The 16,129-nt window shown below is 61.7% G+C and overlaps 2 protein-coding genes across 2 annotated transcripts in view; both read left to right on the top strand.

Annotated features, from left to right (window-relative positions):
- LOC122915088 (obscurin-like) overlaps positions 1 to 4,101 on the top strand; it is a 61,009-nt gene extending 56,908 nt beyond the window's left edge. Inside the window, exons 20-27 of the mRNA XM_044261649.1 lie at positions 96 to 365; positions 1,496 to 1,762; positions 1,985 to 2,251; positions 2,448 to 2,560; positions 2,677 to 2,830; positions 2,986 to 3,147; positions 3,237 to 3,341; positions 3,881 to 4,101. Of these exons, the coding sequence (XP_044117584.1) occupies positions 96 to 365; positions 1,496 to 1,762; positions 1,985 to 2,251; positions 2,448 to 2,560; positions 2,677 to 2,830; positions 2,986 to 3,147; positions 3,237 to 3,341; positions 3,881 to 4,101 (1,559 nt within the window). The remainder of the gene's footprint in view (positions 1 to 95; positions 366 to 1,495; positions 1,763 to 1,984; positions 2,252 to 2,447; positions 2,561 to 2,676; positions 2,831 to 2,985; positions 3,148 to 3,236; positions 3,342 to 3,880) is intronic.
- OBSCN (obscurin, cytoskeletal calmodulin and titin-interacting RhoGEF) overlaps positions 4,031 to 16,129 on the top strand; it is a 72,233-nt gene continuing 60,134 nt past the window's right edge. Inside the window, exons 1-16 of the mRNA XM_044261640.1 lie at positions 4,031 to 4,326; positions 4,427 to 4,696; positions 4,803 to 5,069; positions 5,224 to 5,490; positions 5,598 to 5,864; positions 7,287 to 7,559; positions 8,119 to 8,385; positions 8,524 to 8,790; positions 9,267 to 9,539; positions 9,858 to 10,124; positions 10,837 to 11,103; positions 11,193 to 11,456; positions 11,766 to 12,029; positions 14,151 to 14,414; positions 14,995 to 15,258; positions 15,801 to 16,064. Of these exons, the coding sequence (XP_044117575.1) occupies positions 4,104 to 4,326; positions 4,427 to 4,696; positions 4,803 to 5,069; positions 5,224 to 5,490; positions 5,598 to 5,864; positions 7,287 to 7,559; positions 8,119 to 8,385; positions 8,524 to 8,790; positions 9,267 to 9,539; positions 9,858 to 10,124; positions 10,837 to 11,103; positions 11,193 to 11,456; positions 11,766 to 12,029; positions 14,151 to 14,414; positions 14,995 to 15,258; positions 15,801 to 16,064 (4,228 nt within the window). The 5' untranslated portion in view covers positions 4,031 to 4,103. The remainder of the gene's footprint in view (positions 4,327 to 4,426; positions 4,697 to 4,802; positions 5,070 to 5,223; positions 5,491 to 5,597; positions 5,865 to 7,286; positions 7,560 to 8,118; positions 8,386 to 8,523; positions 8,791 to 9,266; positions 9,540 to 9,857; positions 10,125 to 10,836; positions 11,104 to 11,192; positions 11,457 to 11,765; positions 12,030 to 14,150; positions 14,415 to 14,994; positions 15,259 to 15,800; positions 16,065 to 16,129) is intronic.

Genomic DNA, 16,129 nt, shown 5'->3' with positions numbered 1-16,129 from the left:
CAGTTGGGCAGGGCGTGCCTGGGCAGCTGCCTGGTGGAGATACCCTTATCCACAACTGCAGGGTGGGGCCTCTCAAGGAAAACCCCTGTCCACAGCCCCCCGCACGGTCAAGTTCACATCAGAGTTGAGGGCGGTGGTGGCCGAGGAAGGTGGAGAGGCCACCTTCCAGTGCGTGGTGTCCCCGGGCGACTCGGCAGTCATGTGGTTCCGGGACGGCGCCTTGCTGAAGCCCAGCCAGAAGTTTCTCATCTCCCAAAGTGGCTCCAGCCACAGCCTGACCATCTCTGGCCTGACCCTGGAGGACACTGGTCAGATCACTGCAGAGGCTGAGGGTATCCAGTCCTCAGCTACTCTCCGGGTGCGAGGTGAGTGGATGGGGCCTCAGGGAGGGCCTCTCCATGGGCTCATTCCCTTGCAGCCTTCCACTGCCAGCCTGGGTCCAGCTGGTCTGGGTGACCTGGATGTTTCACAAAGCGGGGGAGGGGGGATGGGCGGTGCCCAGGGGCCGGGTACCTACTTGGAAGGGGACACAGTAAACTGCCAAAAGGCGCATCTGGTTGGGGAGTGGGCAGAGGTTGAGGCTGTCCAGGGAGGCTTCCTGGAGGAGGCATCCTCAGCTGAGCCCCATGGATGGAAATGGAGTTGGCAGCCAGTGCAAGCAGAGGCAGGAGGTGGGATGAACTTCACTGGCTGGAGCCAGGACCTCTCCTGGGGAGCTGTTGCAGGTTCTGAGCGAGAGTAATGTGCACACATAGACCTTCTGGGGAGATCACGGCAGAGCCTGGGACTGGGAGGCCCACTTGCATCATGCTTTTCATTCCTTAACATGGAGTGTCCAGGGTCTCCCTAGAGCAGAGTGGGTGGTGCTGCAGGTCCGGGGGTGCAGTCTGTTGCACCAGCTCCCTGTGACCTGCTGCTGGTGGTCATGGGCCACACTTAGGAGTTCTGGGCACTGTGTCTGGCCTGGTTGTTGGCCAGGGAGCAGGAGAGGAGACACGTGTTGGGGAAGGAGCAGCCTCCCAGAGCCTCAGCTTCTTCCTATGTAACTGTGCCCATGCAGGTGCACAGCTGGGCCCAGCTTCCTCCCATGTAGCTGTGCCCATGCAGGTGCACAGCTGAGCCTGACTTCCTTCCACATAACTACGTATGCAAGTGCGCAGCTGATTCTGGTTTCCTCCCACGTAACTGTGCCTGTGCAGGTGCACAGCTGGGCTTGGCTTCCCCACATGTAATTGTATGTGTGCAGGTGCACAGCTGTGCCTGGCTTCCTCCCACGTAGCTGTATGTATGTAGGTGCACAGCTGGGCCCGGCTTCCTCCCATGAACTGTGCCCATGCAGAAGCTCAGCTGGGCCCAGCCTGGAGGCGGAATGTGAGGTCATGGTGGGGAGCAGGTGTGCCATTGAGGGGTGGAGTAGGGGGTGGAAGGGCCCTCAAGCTCTGGATCTTCCAAGAGTGGTCGCGACTGAGGTGACCTCCCTCGCTTGTGACCTCAGAGGCTCCGGTGCTGTTCAGAAAGAAGCTGGAACCCCAGACGGTGGAAGAGCGGAGCTCAGTGACCATGGAGGTGGAGCTGACGCGGCCGTGGCCCAATGTCAAGTGGACACGGAATGCAGCCGTCCTGGCGCCAGGCAAGAACGTGGAGATCCACGCGGAAAGCACCAGTCACCGCTTGGTTCTGCACTGTGTGGGTTTCGCTGACCGTGGCTTCTATGGGTGCGAGACTCCAGACGACAAGACGCAGGCCAAGCTCACCGTGGAAAGTGAGCAGCAGTAGCAGGCGGGGCCGCAGGGGTCAGGCATCTAGGAAAGAGGTGGGAGGGGGAGGGGATGGATGTCCCCCTGCAGGGACAGGCCCTGGGGGTGCCGGGAAGGAAGGGGTGGGCCTTTGGCTCTGAGGCCCCATGGGGAGGTGAGTGGGGGCTGGCCCCACGGGCTAAGGTGTCTGTGCAGTGGCTAACCCCTGCCCCTGCGTGTGTGCTCAGTGCGCCGGGTCCAGCTCGTGCGGGGCCTACAGGCGGTGGAGGTGTCCGAGCTGGGCACAGTCAGCATGGAGGTGGAGCTGTCCCACGCTGACGTGGAGGGCAGCTGGACGCGGGATGGCCTGCGGCTACAGCCAGGGCCAACGTGCCAGCTGGCCGTGCATGGCCCCATCCACACGCTCACGCTGTTGGACCTGCGGCCACAGGATGGCGGCCTCGTCACCTTCAAAGCTGAGGGGGTGCACACGTCCGCGCGGCTCATGGTAACCGGTGCGTGGGCCTGGGCGTGACCTGTGGCAGGGTGCACCCTGCTCTGTCCCCCAGGTAGCCTGGGGAGGCGGGCGGGCCGGGGTGGCAGAATCCTGGGCTCTGGGCTCTGGGTCTCATTCCTAGAACTGCTGTCTGACACCGCCCTGCTCAGGCCCCTCTTGGCTCTGCCTCTCACCCTTCCCCTCCTGCCACCTAGAGCTGCCTGTGAGGTTCAGCCGCCCCCTGCAGGACATGGTGGCCACAGAGAAGGACAAGGTGACCCTGGAGTGTGAGCTGTCACGCCCCAATGTGGATGTGCGCTGGCTGAAGGTGCCTGCCTCTCACCCGAGTACTCTGGCTCCCTCTGCCTCTCTTGGTGGCCTGTCAGGCACGGGACGGCTCTGCTAGGGAGTCCCAGCACCTGACCCAACCTCATCCCTCCTCAGGACGGTGTGGAGCTTCGGGTGGGCAAGACAGTGGGCATGGTGGCCCAGGGTGCCTGTCGGAGTCTCATCATTTACCGGTGTGAGCTTGGGGACCAGGGCGTATACGTGTGTGACGCCCACGACGCTCAGAGCTCAGCCTCCCTGAAGGTGCAAGGTGGGCCGATGAGGGTCAGAACCTCCTGGCCCCCCCACATTCCCCAGTGGGGGGCTCAGCCCCCTGGCTCACCCTGTCCTGTCCCCTCCAGCAGTCCAGGTGGGAGGGGGGACTTCGTGTGTCCAGGAGTGACAAGGCCCTGCTCATTACCCCAGGTCGTAAGGTCCAGATCGTGAGGCCCCTGGAGGACGTGGAGGTGATGGAGAAGGAGGGTGCCACGTTCTCCTGTGAGGTCTCGCTCGACGAGGTGCCGGCCCAGTGGTTCTGGGAGGGCACTAAGCTTCGGCCCAGTGACAACGTGCGCACCCGCCAGGAAGGTGCGGTGGTGGGCAGGCTTCGGGAGGGCATGTCCTCCTCCAGTCCCCAGGCCCTCCTTCCCCCAGCACTGAGTGGCCTGTGTTTCCAGGAAGGAAATACACTCTCATCTTCCGGAGGGTCCTGGCAGAAGATGCCGGGGAGATCAAATTTGTCGCAGAAAATGCAGAATCACGAGCACAGCTCCGAGTGAAAGGTGAGGGAGTCCAGGGGAGGGTCTGTGCTGGGCAGTGTGTGGGTGCACACACACCTTTTGGGCCTTCCAGGGGCTGACAGGTCCGTTGCCACAGAACAAGCTTGGGGCACCCAGGCACCCCAGGACAGCAGTGACCCAGAAGGAGAGAGGTCTTGGAGATGCAGCCTTTTCTATGAGGGCTCAGGGTCTCCTTGTCGAAATTGGAGGCAGCAGTAAATCCTGGGACTGGAGCAAGTGCTGGAGAGGTGGCAAGGGCAGGTGGTACCTCAGCAGGTGTCGAGCGTCAACCCTTAGCTGGTGGCCTTGGTGACAGTGAGGGCACCGAGAAGAGAGAGTCAATGGCAAGGGAGGGGCAGGAAGGCATAGGAGGCGTGGATTTGCTTGATGCAGGGGTGTGCGGGGGAGGAGGTGTGAGGAAATGTGGCAAAGCAGGGATGTGTGGAGAGCAGGGGTGCATGGAAGGAGCTTATGAAGGGCCAGGGGCCCGGAAGTGGGTGTGCTCAGCTTCGTCCCGGTCAGCTGTGTGTGTGGGGTCCCAGAGAAGCCCGATGGAGACACTCGGCATAGCCATCACTGGACAGTGAACCGGGCCAGCGTGGGCTGTTCTGCTGGAGCGTGGTGGGAGTCTGCTGGTTCGAGGCTGAAGAGCACCCACACCAGTTTGGGTGTGGGGTTTTGGAGCTCTGAGCACCCCCAACCACACCGGCCACACCCACAGAGCTGCCGGTGGCCATCCTGCGGCCATTGCGGGACAAGATAGCCATGGAGAAGCACCGCGGCGTGCTGGAGTGCCAGATGTCTCGGGCCAGTGCGCAGGTACAGTGGTTCAAGGGCAGCGTGGAGCTACAGCCCGGGCCCAAGTACGAGATGGTCAGTGACGGCCTCTACCGGAAGCTAATCATCAAGGATGTGCAGCCCGAGGATGAGGACACGTACACCTGCAACGCTGGAGACGTGAAGACCAGTGCTCAGTTCTTCGTGGAAGGTGCGGGCAGCACCGTGCGGGCGCCTCTCCGGAGTCCCAGGGCAGTGGGTGGTCCTCCTTGCCGGACCGGGCCAGTGACCAATCAATCCCTCACCCACAGAGCAATCCATCACCATCGTGCGCGGTCTACAGGATGTGACCGTGATGGAGCCTGCCCCCGCCTGGTTCGAGTGCGAGACCTCCATTCCTTCGGTGCGGCCGCCCAAGTGGCTCCTGGGAAAGACGATGCTGCAGGCGGGGGCGAACGTGGGCATGGAGCAGGAGGGCACGGTGCATCGCCTGACTCTGCGGCGCACCTGCTCCACCATGACCGGGCCTGTGCACTTCACCATCGGCAAGTCGCGCTCCACAGCGCGCCTGGTGGTCTCAGGTGAGCGCAGGGCGTGGGTGGGCTGCACACAGACCTGGCTCAGGGCTGGGGTAGAACCCGTGGTCCCCCGGAGGCCACAGCACCGCCCTCTCCCCTTCTGCTGCAGACATCCCGATGGTGCTCACGCGGCCGCTGGAGCCCAAGGTGGGGCGCGAGCAGCAGTCGGTGGTACTGTCCTGCGACTTCAAGCCGCCCCCCAAGGCCGTGCAGTGGTACAAGGAGGACACTCCCCTGGCACCCTCTGAGAAGTTCAAGATGAGCCTGGAGGGCCACATGGCGGAGCTGCGAATCCTCCGCCTCACACCCGCGGACGCCGGCATCTACCGGTGCCAAGCCGGCAGCGCCCAGAGCAGCACGGAGGTCACCGTGGAAGGTACCGAGGGCGCCCGAGGCCCTGGAAGGATCTCGGAGGCTGAGCGGCCCACGGTGCCCCTGGAGGCACGCGAGGGCTCACGGGGCCCTGGGAGGGTCTCTGAGGGCGGGGGACGCCAGGGACGGGTGCTGAGCGGCCTGTCGTGCCCCTGCAGCGCGCGAGGTGACCGTGACACAGCCATTGCAGGACATAGAAGTCACGGAGGAGAGCCGAGCCTCTTTCTTCTGTGAGCTGTCCCATGAGGACGAGGAGCTGGAGTGGTCACTCAACAGCACGCCTCTGTACAACGACAGCTTCCATGAGATCACCCACGAGGGCCGGCGCCACACGCTGGTGCTGAAGCGGGTTCGGCGGGCGGATGCGGGCACGGTGTGCGCCTGCTCCCCCAAGGTGTCGGTCACTGCCCGCCTGGAGGTCAAAGGTGAGGCGTCCCTGCGGGCCCTTAGGGTCCTCCCAGGAAGGGGCGCTGGGCTCTCTGCAGGCCCGAGGTGGCGCTCACTCACCTGTCCACATCCGCTTCCCCACCAGCAAAGCCAGTGGTGTTCCTGAAGGCTCTCGATGATGTGTCCGCGGAGGAGCGGGGCACACTGGCCCTGCAGTGCGAGGTCTCGGACCCCCAGGCCCGCGTGGTGTGGCGGAAAGACAGCGTGGAACTGGGCCCCAGCGACAAGTACGACTTCTTGCACACGGCGGGCACGCGTGGGCTTGTGGTGCATGACCTGAGTCGGGACGACACCGGCCTCTACACTTGCAGCGTGGGCTCCGAGGAGACCCGCGCCAGAGTCAGTGTGCACGGTGCGTGACTGGCGCCGGGACAGCGCGTCCAGGGGGTGCAGCTGTGGCCAGGGGGTGGGGCGGGTCCAGGAGGCAGGTCCAAGCCCAGGGGGTGGAGCCGCGTCCGGGGGGCGGGTCGGGTCCAGGAGGCAGGTCCAAGCCCAGGGGATGGAAACCGCGTCCAGGGGCGGGGTCCGTTCCAGGGGCCCGGTCGGGTCAGGAGACAGGTCCAGGCCCAGGGGGTAGAGCCGCGCCCAGGGGACGAGGCGGATCCAGGGACCCGGTCCGTTCCAGGGGGCGGGGCGGGTCAGGAAACAAGTCCGGGCTCAGGAGGTGGAGCCGCGGCCAAGGGGCGGGGCGGGTCCAGGAGGCCGACCCAGGCCCAGGGGGTGGAGCCGCGTCCAGGGGGCAAGGCGGGTCCAGGGGCGGGGTCCGTTCCAGGGGGCGGAGCTGCTTCCAGGAGACAGGGCCGGGTCTGGGGCGGAGCCAGTTTTAGGGCGCGGGGTTGCTTCCAGGTCTGTGTGGGCGAGGAGGGCTGCCTCTGCCCTGGGCCCACCCCTTCTCCAAGGCCGGAGGCTGCCCTGCAGAGCTCTGGAAGTCAGGATAGGCTCCTGGAGGAGTAGGCTGGATGTGATCCCAGGAGGCCCAGGTACAGGCAGGCGGGCGAGGGACGATGAGCAAGGGGAGGGCTGGGGAGTCTGGACTGGCAGTGCCTGATAGAGTCCTGGGGGCTGGAGACATTCCCCCGGCATCAGGGACTGTGTGTGGGCAGCTATGGGGGTCACAAAGGGGTACAGTCAAGGCCATGGCTTGGGGGTGGCTGGCTGTAGAAGCCAAGATGTCAGATGTAGGATGCCCTGGAGGGACTCCCAGGCCACAGGCACAGCCTGGTGAAGGTGGTTGTTCGAAGGCCACGTGCCTCCCCATGGAGTCAGCAGGGCAGCGTGGGCCCCCTCACCCCCAGCACAGCAGATGTCCCTCTCAGCCCGAGCCTGACCTGCGTGCACAGCTCTCCTGGCCCAGCTCCTTCGGTCCCATTCTCCCTCACTTGCGTGCGCATGGCAGGCCTGCTGCCTGGTCACCCTGTGGACCCTGTGGCGGGTCCCTGCCGGTCTGGCTGGGGTTTGAGGACAGAAAGGGAAGGGGGCAGGGCAGCATGGTGAGTCTGTGCTAGAGCTAGACGGCCCCTTCATTTGGGACTCCCGTCCTTGGCCTTTTGGAGTGTTCAAGCTGTGACCGCTGTGGACAGTGCTTGTCCTGTAGTGGACTGGAAGTGACAGCAGGCCCCCCAGGATTAGGGCTGCAGGGGGTGGGAGTGAGGGTTCAGCTTTCATGGGGTCTGCCTGGGGCAGCTCTGGGCTTGATGGTGCCAGATCGGGGGAGGGGAGGGGCTGGGGTCCAAGAGCCTGGCCTGGGGTGACCGCCATCTCCTGTGGCCCACAGACCTACACGTGGGCATCACCAAGAGGCTGAAGATGGTGGAGGTGCTGGAGGGCCAGAGCTGCACGTTCGAGTGTGTTCTGTCCCACGAGAACACCGGCGACGTGGCCACGTGGACTGTGGGTGGGAAGACAGTTGGTGGCTCGGGCCGCTTCCGGGCCAGCCGCCAGGGCCGCAAGTACACCCTGGCTATCCAAGACGCTGCTCCTAGTGACGCTGGGGAGGTGATGTTCTCCATACTGGACCTCACCTCCAAGGCCTCCCTCATCGTCCGAGGTGGGCACGGGGCAGGGATGGGCACCTGTCTCCATGGGGCTGGGGGTACTGTGGGGCCTCAGGCCAGAATGGGGTGCTCCTGGGGACTGTCCCCTTGGGCAGCTCCCCGGTTGGAGATCCAGAGACACTGTTGGGGGCTGGGGCTTAGTCATCTGAAGGAGCTCCCTCTTTCTAGACTCTGGGCAGAAGCAAGGCTTCTGGTCTTTGGTGTGTGGTCTGACAGCTATGGGAGCCCCTAGGCTCATGGCTCCCTGAGCTGGCGAGTCGCTGCTGCTGTTCCTGAATTCATGCACCTGGCATAAATCAAATTCAGGTGCAGGTGGTGACACTCAGTCCCCAGATCCTGCTGCCAGCAGCCATGCTTTCAATCCCAGGCTCTGAAGGGGTCCAAGGTGTGAGAGTCTGTGGCCTCCTGTGGCCTCTCCTCAGCTCCCTCCCCATGACCATGCTGGCTCCTGATTTCCAGGGCCCAAGGTCCCCATGGTCACCTGCCCCACCCTCACCCTAAGCATGGCTGGGACCTGGCTGTGTCTTATGGTGGCTGCCCTGCCCTCTTCAGAGAGGCCCGCAGACATCGTGAAGCCCCTGGAAGACCAGCAGGCTGCTCCGGGAGAGGACGTGGTGCTGAGCTGTGAGCTGTCCCGGGCCGGCACCCCAGTGCGCTGGCTGAGGGACGGGAAGGCCATTCGCAAGAGTCAGAAGTATGACCTCGTCGTGGATGGCCCTCGGGCCATGCTGGTGGTCCATGCTGTCTCGCCCAAGGATTCTGGCGAGTACACGTGTGAGACAGAGGCTTCCAAGAGCACAGCGAGCCTCCGTGTGGAAGGTGACCCCACAAGAGACCCGGGGAGGGGTCCCCGTGGCCTCAGCAGGGGAGGTGCCCACAGTGGGGGATGTTCCCTGTCCAAGGGGCTGGCATAGGGTCCACACAGCCCTCACCCCCACCCCTTCCGACCCCTCCCAGAAAAGGCAAACTGGTTCACGGAGGAGCTGGCTGATCTGCAGGGGACGGAGAAGGGCACGGCCGTGTTTGTGTGCAGGACTGAGCAGCCTGCCGCTGTGGTGATCTGGCGTAAGGGGCTTACGGAGCTGCCTGCCTCAGGGAAGCACACACCCAGCCAGGACGGCCTGACCCTGAAGCTGACCATCAGTGCCCTGACCAAGGCAGATAGTGACACTTACACCTGCGACATTGGCCAGGCCTGCTCCCAGGCCCAGCTCCTGGTGCAGGGTGAGGCCCGGCGGGGTCCTGGTCTGTAGGGGGCTGGCTGGGAGCTGGGTCTGGAGGGGGCTCAGAGGCCCTCCGAGACCAGCTTCAGTTTCCCTGTTCCTGGGAGTAGGGCCTTGGTGGTTTCGTCTCTGAGGCCCTGCTGGTGGTACCTGGTGCAAATTTGTGTAGCCATGGCCATGAGCCCTTCCTGTGTGCTGGTGTGAGCCTGATTGCCCACGCCGGAGCCAGCTGGGTTGGCTCATGGGATGTGCAGCCTGGTCTCCCATGCCAGAGCCAATGGGGATGGTCCACGGGACATGTGGCCCAGGAGCAGGGACGGCCCACGGGACATGCAGCCTGGGAGCGGGGATGGCCCACGGGACGAGTGGTCCAGGAGTGGGGACAGCCCATGGGATGAACGACCCGGGAGTGGGGACGGCCTATTTCCAGTGGCAGCTGGCTGCATGGGACCCTGATTGCCGGTCTGCGCCCTGTAGGCCAGAGGGTGCTCATCACAGAGGACCTGGAGGATGTGGAGGTACGCGAGGGCTCGTCAGCCACCTTCTCCTGCCGCATCTCCCCCCCCGACTATGGGCCTGTGCAGTGGTTCCTGGATCAGACGCCCCTGCACCCCAATGAGCTCAATGAGATCCAGGCTCAGCCCGGCGGGTACCACGTGCTCACCCTTCGGCAGCTGGCTCTCAAGGACTCAGGCACCATCCACTTTGAGGCGGGGGACCAGCGGGCCTCAGCCACACTGCAGGTCACAGGTGGGCTGTGTGCTCCGCACTGTGGGGGTCCCAGTCCACGGACTAAGGGGCAGCCGTGGGGAGGGCAGATGTTGGCCACACACAGAGCATGGCCCTGGGGCTCATGGGGATGGTGCCCAGCCTGTGGACCCCGGCGAGGTGGGCTGTTGGAGGGCGATCCCCCATCCCCACAGGGTGGACTGCGCTGTACCAGGCCTGCCTCATCCCCCTGGCAGCCCATGAGTGGCCCTGGCCCGAGGGGCCACTGCACACCTAGCCAGGGAGCTGCTTTGTCTGCAGGAGTCCCCAAGCATCCCATGTGTCTCTCTGTACCCCCAGAAAAGCTGAGCGTGTTCTCCCGTGAGCTCACAGATGCTACTGTCACGGAGGGGGAGGACCTGACCCTGATCTGTGACACCACCACCTCGGACAGCCCCGTGTCCTGGACCAAGGACGGGAAGGCCCTGCGGCCATCAGCTCGCTGCCAGCTGAGCCAGGAGGGCCACCGGGCACAGCTGGTCATTACTGGAGCCACCCTGCAAGATGGTGGGCGCTACAAGTGTGAGTCTGGGGGCTCCTGGACCAGCTCCATTGTCAGGGTCCACGGTAAGTTCCTGGGATCACACTCCATCTCAGGGTGGGGGGCCCTGGGACCCCAGCATCCCCCCTCTTTCCGTCTCAGGGCTCTGCTGCTGCTGGAGTTGTCCTCCCCCGCCCCTGTCGTCTCTGAGCAGCTGCCTGCTTCTTGCTTCATGCCTGTGTCTTGTCCTGACCCCTGTGTCCCCTCCCTCGGACTTGGCTGGTCTCCCCCTGCTCGGTTAGCATGGGTTGTTTAACACATGCCACAGGCTGGGCGGTCCAGCGACAGACGTGGACAGTCTCCCCATCCTGGGGCTGGGAAGTCCCAGGTCCAGGCGTGGGCACCCCCGGCTTCTCCCGGGGCCTCTCTCCATGGCATGGATGTGCCAACTTCTCCCTGTGTCCTTGCAATGTCGTCTGTCTGTGTCTGTGTCCTCATTTCTGCCTGCAGGATTACGTGACTCGCAGGGTCAAGCTCAACCCTGTGGCCCCTTTTACCTTAATTACGTCCGTAAAGACCCCTTGTTCAGTCACAGTTGCCCTGAGGTTGCCCTGAGGTTGCCCTGAGGTTCTGGGGGGTGGGGCTCCAGCCTGTGAATTTGGGGGCCACTGTTCATGCCAGTCTGCCCTTCTCTGCTCTCATCTCCTGCTGGCTGCTGTGTCCCCAGCTGTCGGCAGCCATAGGGCCCTGGCTGGGGTGCAGGAGGTGGGTGTGAACTGAGCGTGTGCCTGCCCACAGCATGGCCAGCACGTTTCCGTGAGGGGCTGAAGGACCTGGAGGTGCTGGAGGGCGGGGCTGCCACTCTGCGCTGCAAGCTGTCGTCTGTGGTCGCGCCCGTGGAGTGGCGCCGTGGAGAGGAGGTTCTGCGGCCTGGGCCTAAGTACAGTTTGCATCAGGAGGGCACAGTGCTTGAGCTAGTGGTCCGGGACCTGCGGCCCCAGGACAGCGGGCCATACTCCTGCTGCTTCGGGGACCAAAGGACCATGGCCACGCTCACTGTGAAGGGTAAGCAGCCCCGTCTGCCTGCCCACAAACCCCTTTCGTCCCTGTGGGAGGATGAAAATGGCATTCTCTCTCTGTCGGTCCTGCTGCAGCCTCACCTGCTGAGTTCATAGGGAGAATGAGAAGCAAGGAGGCCACGGAAGGGGCCACGGCCACATTGCGCTGTGAGCTGAGCAAGGAGGCCCCTGTGGAGTGGAAGAAGGAGTCCGAGACCCTCAGATCTGGAGACAGAGTCAGCCTGAGGCAGGATGGGACCACATGTGAGCTGGAGATCCGTGGCCTAGCCATGGCAGATGCTGGGGAGTATTGGTGTGTGTGCGGGAAGGAGAAAACATCAGCCACGCTGACCATCAAGGGTAAAGACCGCATGCAGCCAAGCAGAGCTGTGTTCTGGCGTCTAGTTGACTTTGTGATGTCCATCTGCGCTCAGTCCATGTTTGTGTTTCTTCTCTCCCACATTCTCTTGGTGTTACCCCCCATCCATTACTTCATGGAATCTGCCTTCTCTCCTGGGCTGTTGTGTGAACCACGAGAAGCCACCATCCCAGCCCTTGGTCACTGCTGGTCCTGTTGTCCTATGGGAGCCTGTCTTGTTCTCTGTCCTGTCATGTCCTGCCCCCAACAATCTCCAGAGAACCTGATGTTCTGTGTCTGAATTTTCCCAGCCCTGCCTGCTGAATTCATAGGGAGACTGAGAAGCAAGGAGGCCATGGAAGGGGCCATGGCCATGCTGCACTGTGAGCTGAGCAAGGCAGCCCCTGTGGAGTGGAGGAAGGGGTCTGAGACCCTTAGATCTGGGGACAGAGTCAGTCTGAGGCAGGATGGGACCGTGTGTGAGCTAGAGATCTGTGACCTGGCCGTGGAAGATGCTGGGGAGTACTTGTGTGTATGCGGACAGGAGAGGACATCGGCCACGCTGACCATCAAAGGTGAGGACCGTATGTGACCATGTGGAGCAGTGTCTCCATGTCCCAAACCTGTGTCAGGTCCTATTGCTCTGTCCTGGTCACTGCATGGTCCTCCTGCTTCTCTGTGTGTCTCCTGCTTCCTGCAGCATGAATCTCTAAGACCTCCTCGTGTGACACTCGTTTTGGATAAACTGCAGAGAACAAGGATCTTCCTGCCCTTGGGGGGCCACATCTAGGGGAGAGACAGGGGGCATCCCACAATACAAACAGAGATTTAGAGCCTTCTTGAGGCCTCTGAAGGGAGTATGCAGAGGAAGAGCTGGGAAGTAAGCTGAAGCTTGGAATTCAAGACAGGGATACCAGGAGGCTGATGAAGGAGGAGAGCCAGGACACACATGCAGGGCTACGGGAGAGCTTTATGGGGCAGAGAGTGGGTGTGGAGGGTGCCTGGGGAAGAGAGCTAGGTACAGAGATGAAGCAGAGTCTTTTTGGATCTGGAGATCAGGTTTGTTGAGGTAAGTACGAAGGTTGAGGTGAGGTGAGTTGGGTGTAGAGAGTGAGGTGAGGTGAGGCAGGTGTGAAGATGAGTCAAGGTGAGGGTGAGGAAGGTGAAGTGAGCCAAAGCGGGTAATGAGGTGAGACAAGGTGAGGTAGGTGAGGTGAGTCGAGGCGGGTGAGGAGGTGAGCTGATGTGGGTAGGGTGGTAACCTCATGTTGGGGCTGCATGACAAGGTGAGGGGGAGGTAAGGTTTTGGTGTAGAAGCGGGGAAGGTCAGGAGTGTCTGACCCAGGAAGACAGGTGAGTGTCCACGGTTGGGTGGGGGTCCAGGTGTGGTGACTGGCAGGTGGGTGGGCTGTGCTCGCAGCAGCCACAGGAGGGTCCAGTGGGGCATGGTATGTCCAACTGGGGTGGAGCAGGATGCACAGGGAAGGACAGGGTTGTGTCAGCTGGAGCAGGAAGGCTGTTCAGGGGTCAGGGGTGACCAGGACGTGTCCTTTGGGGATGGGGCTGGAGGAGGCATGTCGGGGGAGCCCCTGTGCATGGAGCCACCTCCTATGGGGCATCCCGCCTGCCATCCCCAGAGACCCTGCCTCCGATAGGCAGCCATGTTTCTAGCTTTGTGTCTGTGGCCTTTCCTTCTCTTCTGGCTTGAGTTCATGGTCTGTGTCTGTCTGACTCTCCTAGGTCTGACCACCCCTGTTCACAAAGGTCCCGAGGCCTGGGCAGACCAAGGGAGGAGGGCCCAGTGTGTAGTGTGGTGAGGGGCCCAAGACCCTTGGGGATGCACAGGGCCTGACCACGGTGTGGCTGGTGGCTCCTTGGGCTGGGTCCTCAGGGGCCCTTTTGGGTCCTAATTACTTCCTGCAGGGAAGCAGATGGGAGGGCAGGATGAGGCCACCCCCCACATCCTGAAGGGCTCCAAGAGCAAAGCCAGGCCCCTGTGCCACTTGAGCCATGTGGCCAGGCACAGCATCTTTGCCATGGGCAGTGGTACCTGCCCTGCAGTCTGAGTGCCCTCTAGCCCAGGGGCAGAGGACCTAGGTTGACAGGCAGCAGGTGGCCCAGAAGAGCTGTTTCTAGAAGTGCTGGTCACAAGGACACCTGCTGTAAGGTGACAGGACAGGAGGAGGGCAGCTCCTGTTTCCCTCCCAGCTGGGTGGTTCTTGCTCCTGTGGAGAGAGAGTTTAAGGGAACTTTTTCATGTCTCCTTCTTTGGCTTTATCTGTCAGGATCCCCAAATTGCCATGATATAGGGAGCCACTGACTGTGGTGTGATCTGAGTAGGACAATTTGTGTGGAGTAGAGGAGGAACCTGGGCCCATGAATCTAGTCTGAAGCAGGATGGGCCATGAAAGATGTGGGAAGATGTCTGCTGTGGGCACTGTGGCCATTTCTGCATGTATGTCCATGTCCCGAGGCCCTTTGAGGATGCCAGCTTCTCTGTCTCCTTGCTGGCCTGTACCCAGGTGGCTTTAGGTCAGTCTGTCCTCCAGCCATACACACTGGTTCTCCCATGTGTCTGAGTGTCCACACTTTGATTGCTTATTTGCTCCAGAATGTGTTTCACTGTTGAATGCCCACATCCTGACTCCTCATATTACCCAGTCTGATGTTCACTGTGTCACCTTGACTTTCAACAGCCCTTCCTGCCAAGTTCACAAAAAGTCTCAAGGCTGAGGAGGCCATGGAAGGGGCCACAGCCATGCTGCACTGTGAGCTGAGCAAGGCAGCCCCTGTGGAGTGGAGGAAGGGGTCCGAGACCCTCAGAGCTGGGGACAGAGTCAGCCTGAGGCAGGATGGGACCACGTGTGAGCTGGAGATCCGTGGCCTGGCCGTGGCAGATGCTGGGGAGTACTCATGTGTGTGTGGGCAGGAGAGGACATCAGCCATGCTGACCATCAGGGGTAAAGACTATTTGTGGCCATGTGGGTCTCTGGCTTGGTGTCTGTGCATCATCTCCTGTCACCCCTTATTCTTTGTAGGACTTCGTGGGTATCTGTGTCTTTCCAACTCTGGTTTCTGTGTCTGTCCTGGAGCCCGTGTCCTCATTAAGCACATGTTCTGCAGCTTGTGTCCAGTCCTTTGTGCCCCTGGTTTCTGCAAGGCCATTTGCCTCCCTCACCATCTCTGCCTGTGTGCCTCATTCATGCCGTGGCAACTCTGTAGTTGTCTGATCCTTGTGTGTGTACCTGTCCTCAACACAAGTCCCCCAGACAGCATACTGTGTCTCCCTACTTCTTGGCTCCCCCTAGCCATGTTGGCTAGTCATACAAAATATGAGGACTAAGGAGCCACTGAAGAGGTCATGGCCACACTGAGCACAGGCCAGGCTGAAGGAAGCCACAGCTCACAGCGTATGCTTTACACACCAAGCATGTGGCCCATGTCCAGTTGGGTTTGTGTCTTCTCTGTGATACTTGTGTCCTGTATCATCTATGTGGTCAGAGACTGTGATTATGTCTGTGTCTTTCTGACTCTCCCCAGCCCTGCCTGCCAAGTTCACCAAGGGCCTGAGGAAGGAAGAGGCCACAGAAGGGGCCACGGCCACACTGCGCTGTGAGCTTAACAAGGAGGCCCCCGTGGAGTGGAAGAAGGGGTCTGAGACCCTCAGATCAGGAGACAGAGTCAGCCTGAGGCAGGATGGGACCACATGTGAGCTGGAGATCCGTGGCCTGGCCGTGGCAGATGCCGGGGAATACTCGTGTGTGTGCGGGCAGGAGAGGACATTAGCCACACTGACCGTCAGGGGTAAAGACCATGTGTGGTCAAACAGAGCTGTGTTCTGGTGTCCAGTTGACTTTGTGATATCTACCTGCTCTCAGTCCGTGTTCATGTTTCTTCTCTCCCACATTCTCTTGGTGTTACCCCCCATCCATTACTTCATGGAATCTGCCTTCTCTCCTGGGCTATTGTGTGAACCACGAGAAGCCAGCATCCCAGCCACTTCCCAGCCCTTGGTCACAGCTAGTCCTGTTGTCCTATGGGAGCCTGTCTTGTCCTCTGTCCCAGTGTGTCCTGCCCCCAAGATCTCTGTTCCTGTGTCTGACTGTCCCCAGCTGAGGTGGCCAGAGTCATACCAAGTGTGAGTCCTGAGGAGCCACTGAAGAGGCCACGGCCACACTGAGCACAGGCCAGGCTGAGGGAAGCCACAGCTCATAGCATATGCTCAACACACCAAGCATGTAGCCCACGTCCAGTTGGGTCTGTGTCTCCTCTGTGATGTTTGTGTCCCATCTCATCCATGTGGTCAGAGACCGTGATTGTGTCTCTGTCTTTCTGACACTCCTTAGCCCTGCCCGCCAAGTTCACCAAGGGCCTGAGGAAGGAAGAAGCCACGGAAGGGGCCACGGCCACGCTGCACTGTGAGCTGAGCAAAGAGGCCCCTGTGGAGTGGAAGAAGGGATCTGAGACCCTCAGAGCTGGGGACAGAGTCAGCCTGAGGCAGGATGGGACCACATGTGAGCTGGAGATCCGTGGCCTGGCTGTGGCAGATGCCGGGGAGTACTCGTGTGTGTGCGGGAAGGAGAGGACATCAGCCATGCTGACTGTCAGGGGTAACAACCGTGTGTGGCCACCTGAGTAATTTCCGTCTCTCTCCCACTCTGTGCATTCCCTGTAT

Source organism: Neovison vison, chromosome 1 (genome assembly GCF_020171115.1).
Source record: "Neovison vison isolate M4711 chromosome 1, ASM_NN_V1, whole genome shotgun sequence".
Taxonomy (NCBI): domain Eukaryota; kingdom Metazoa; phylum Chordata; class Mammalia; order Carnivora; family Mustelidae; genus Neogale; species Neogale vison.
This window is presented reverse-complemented; position numbering and strand designations above follow the sequence as displayed.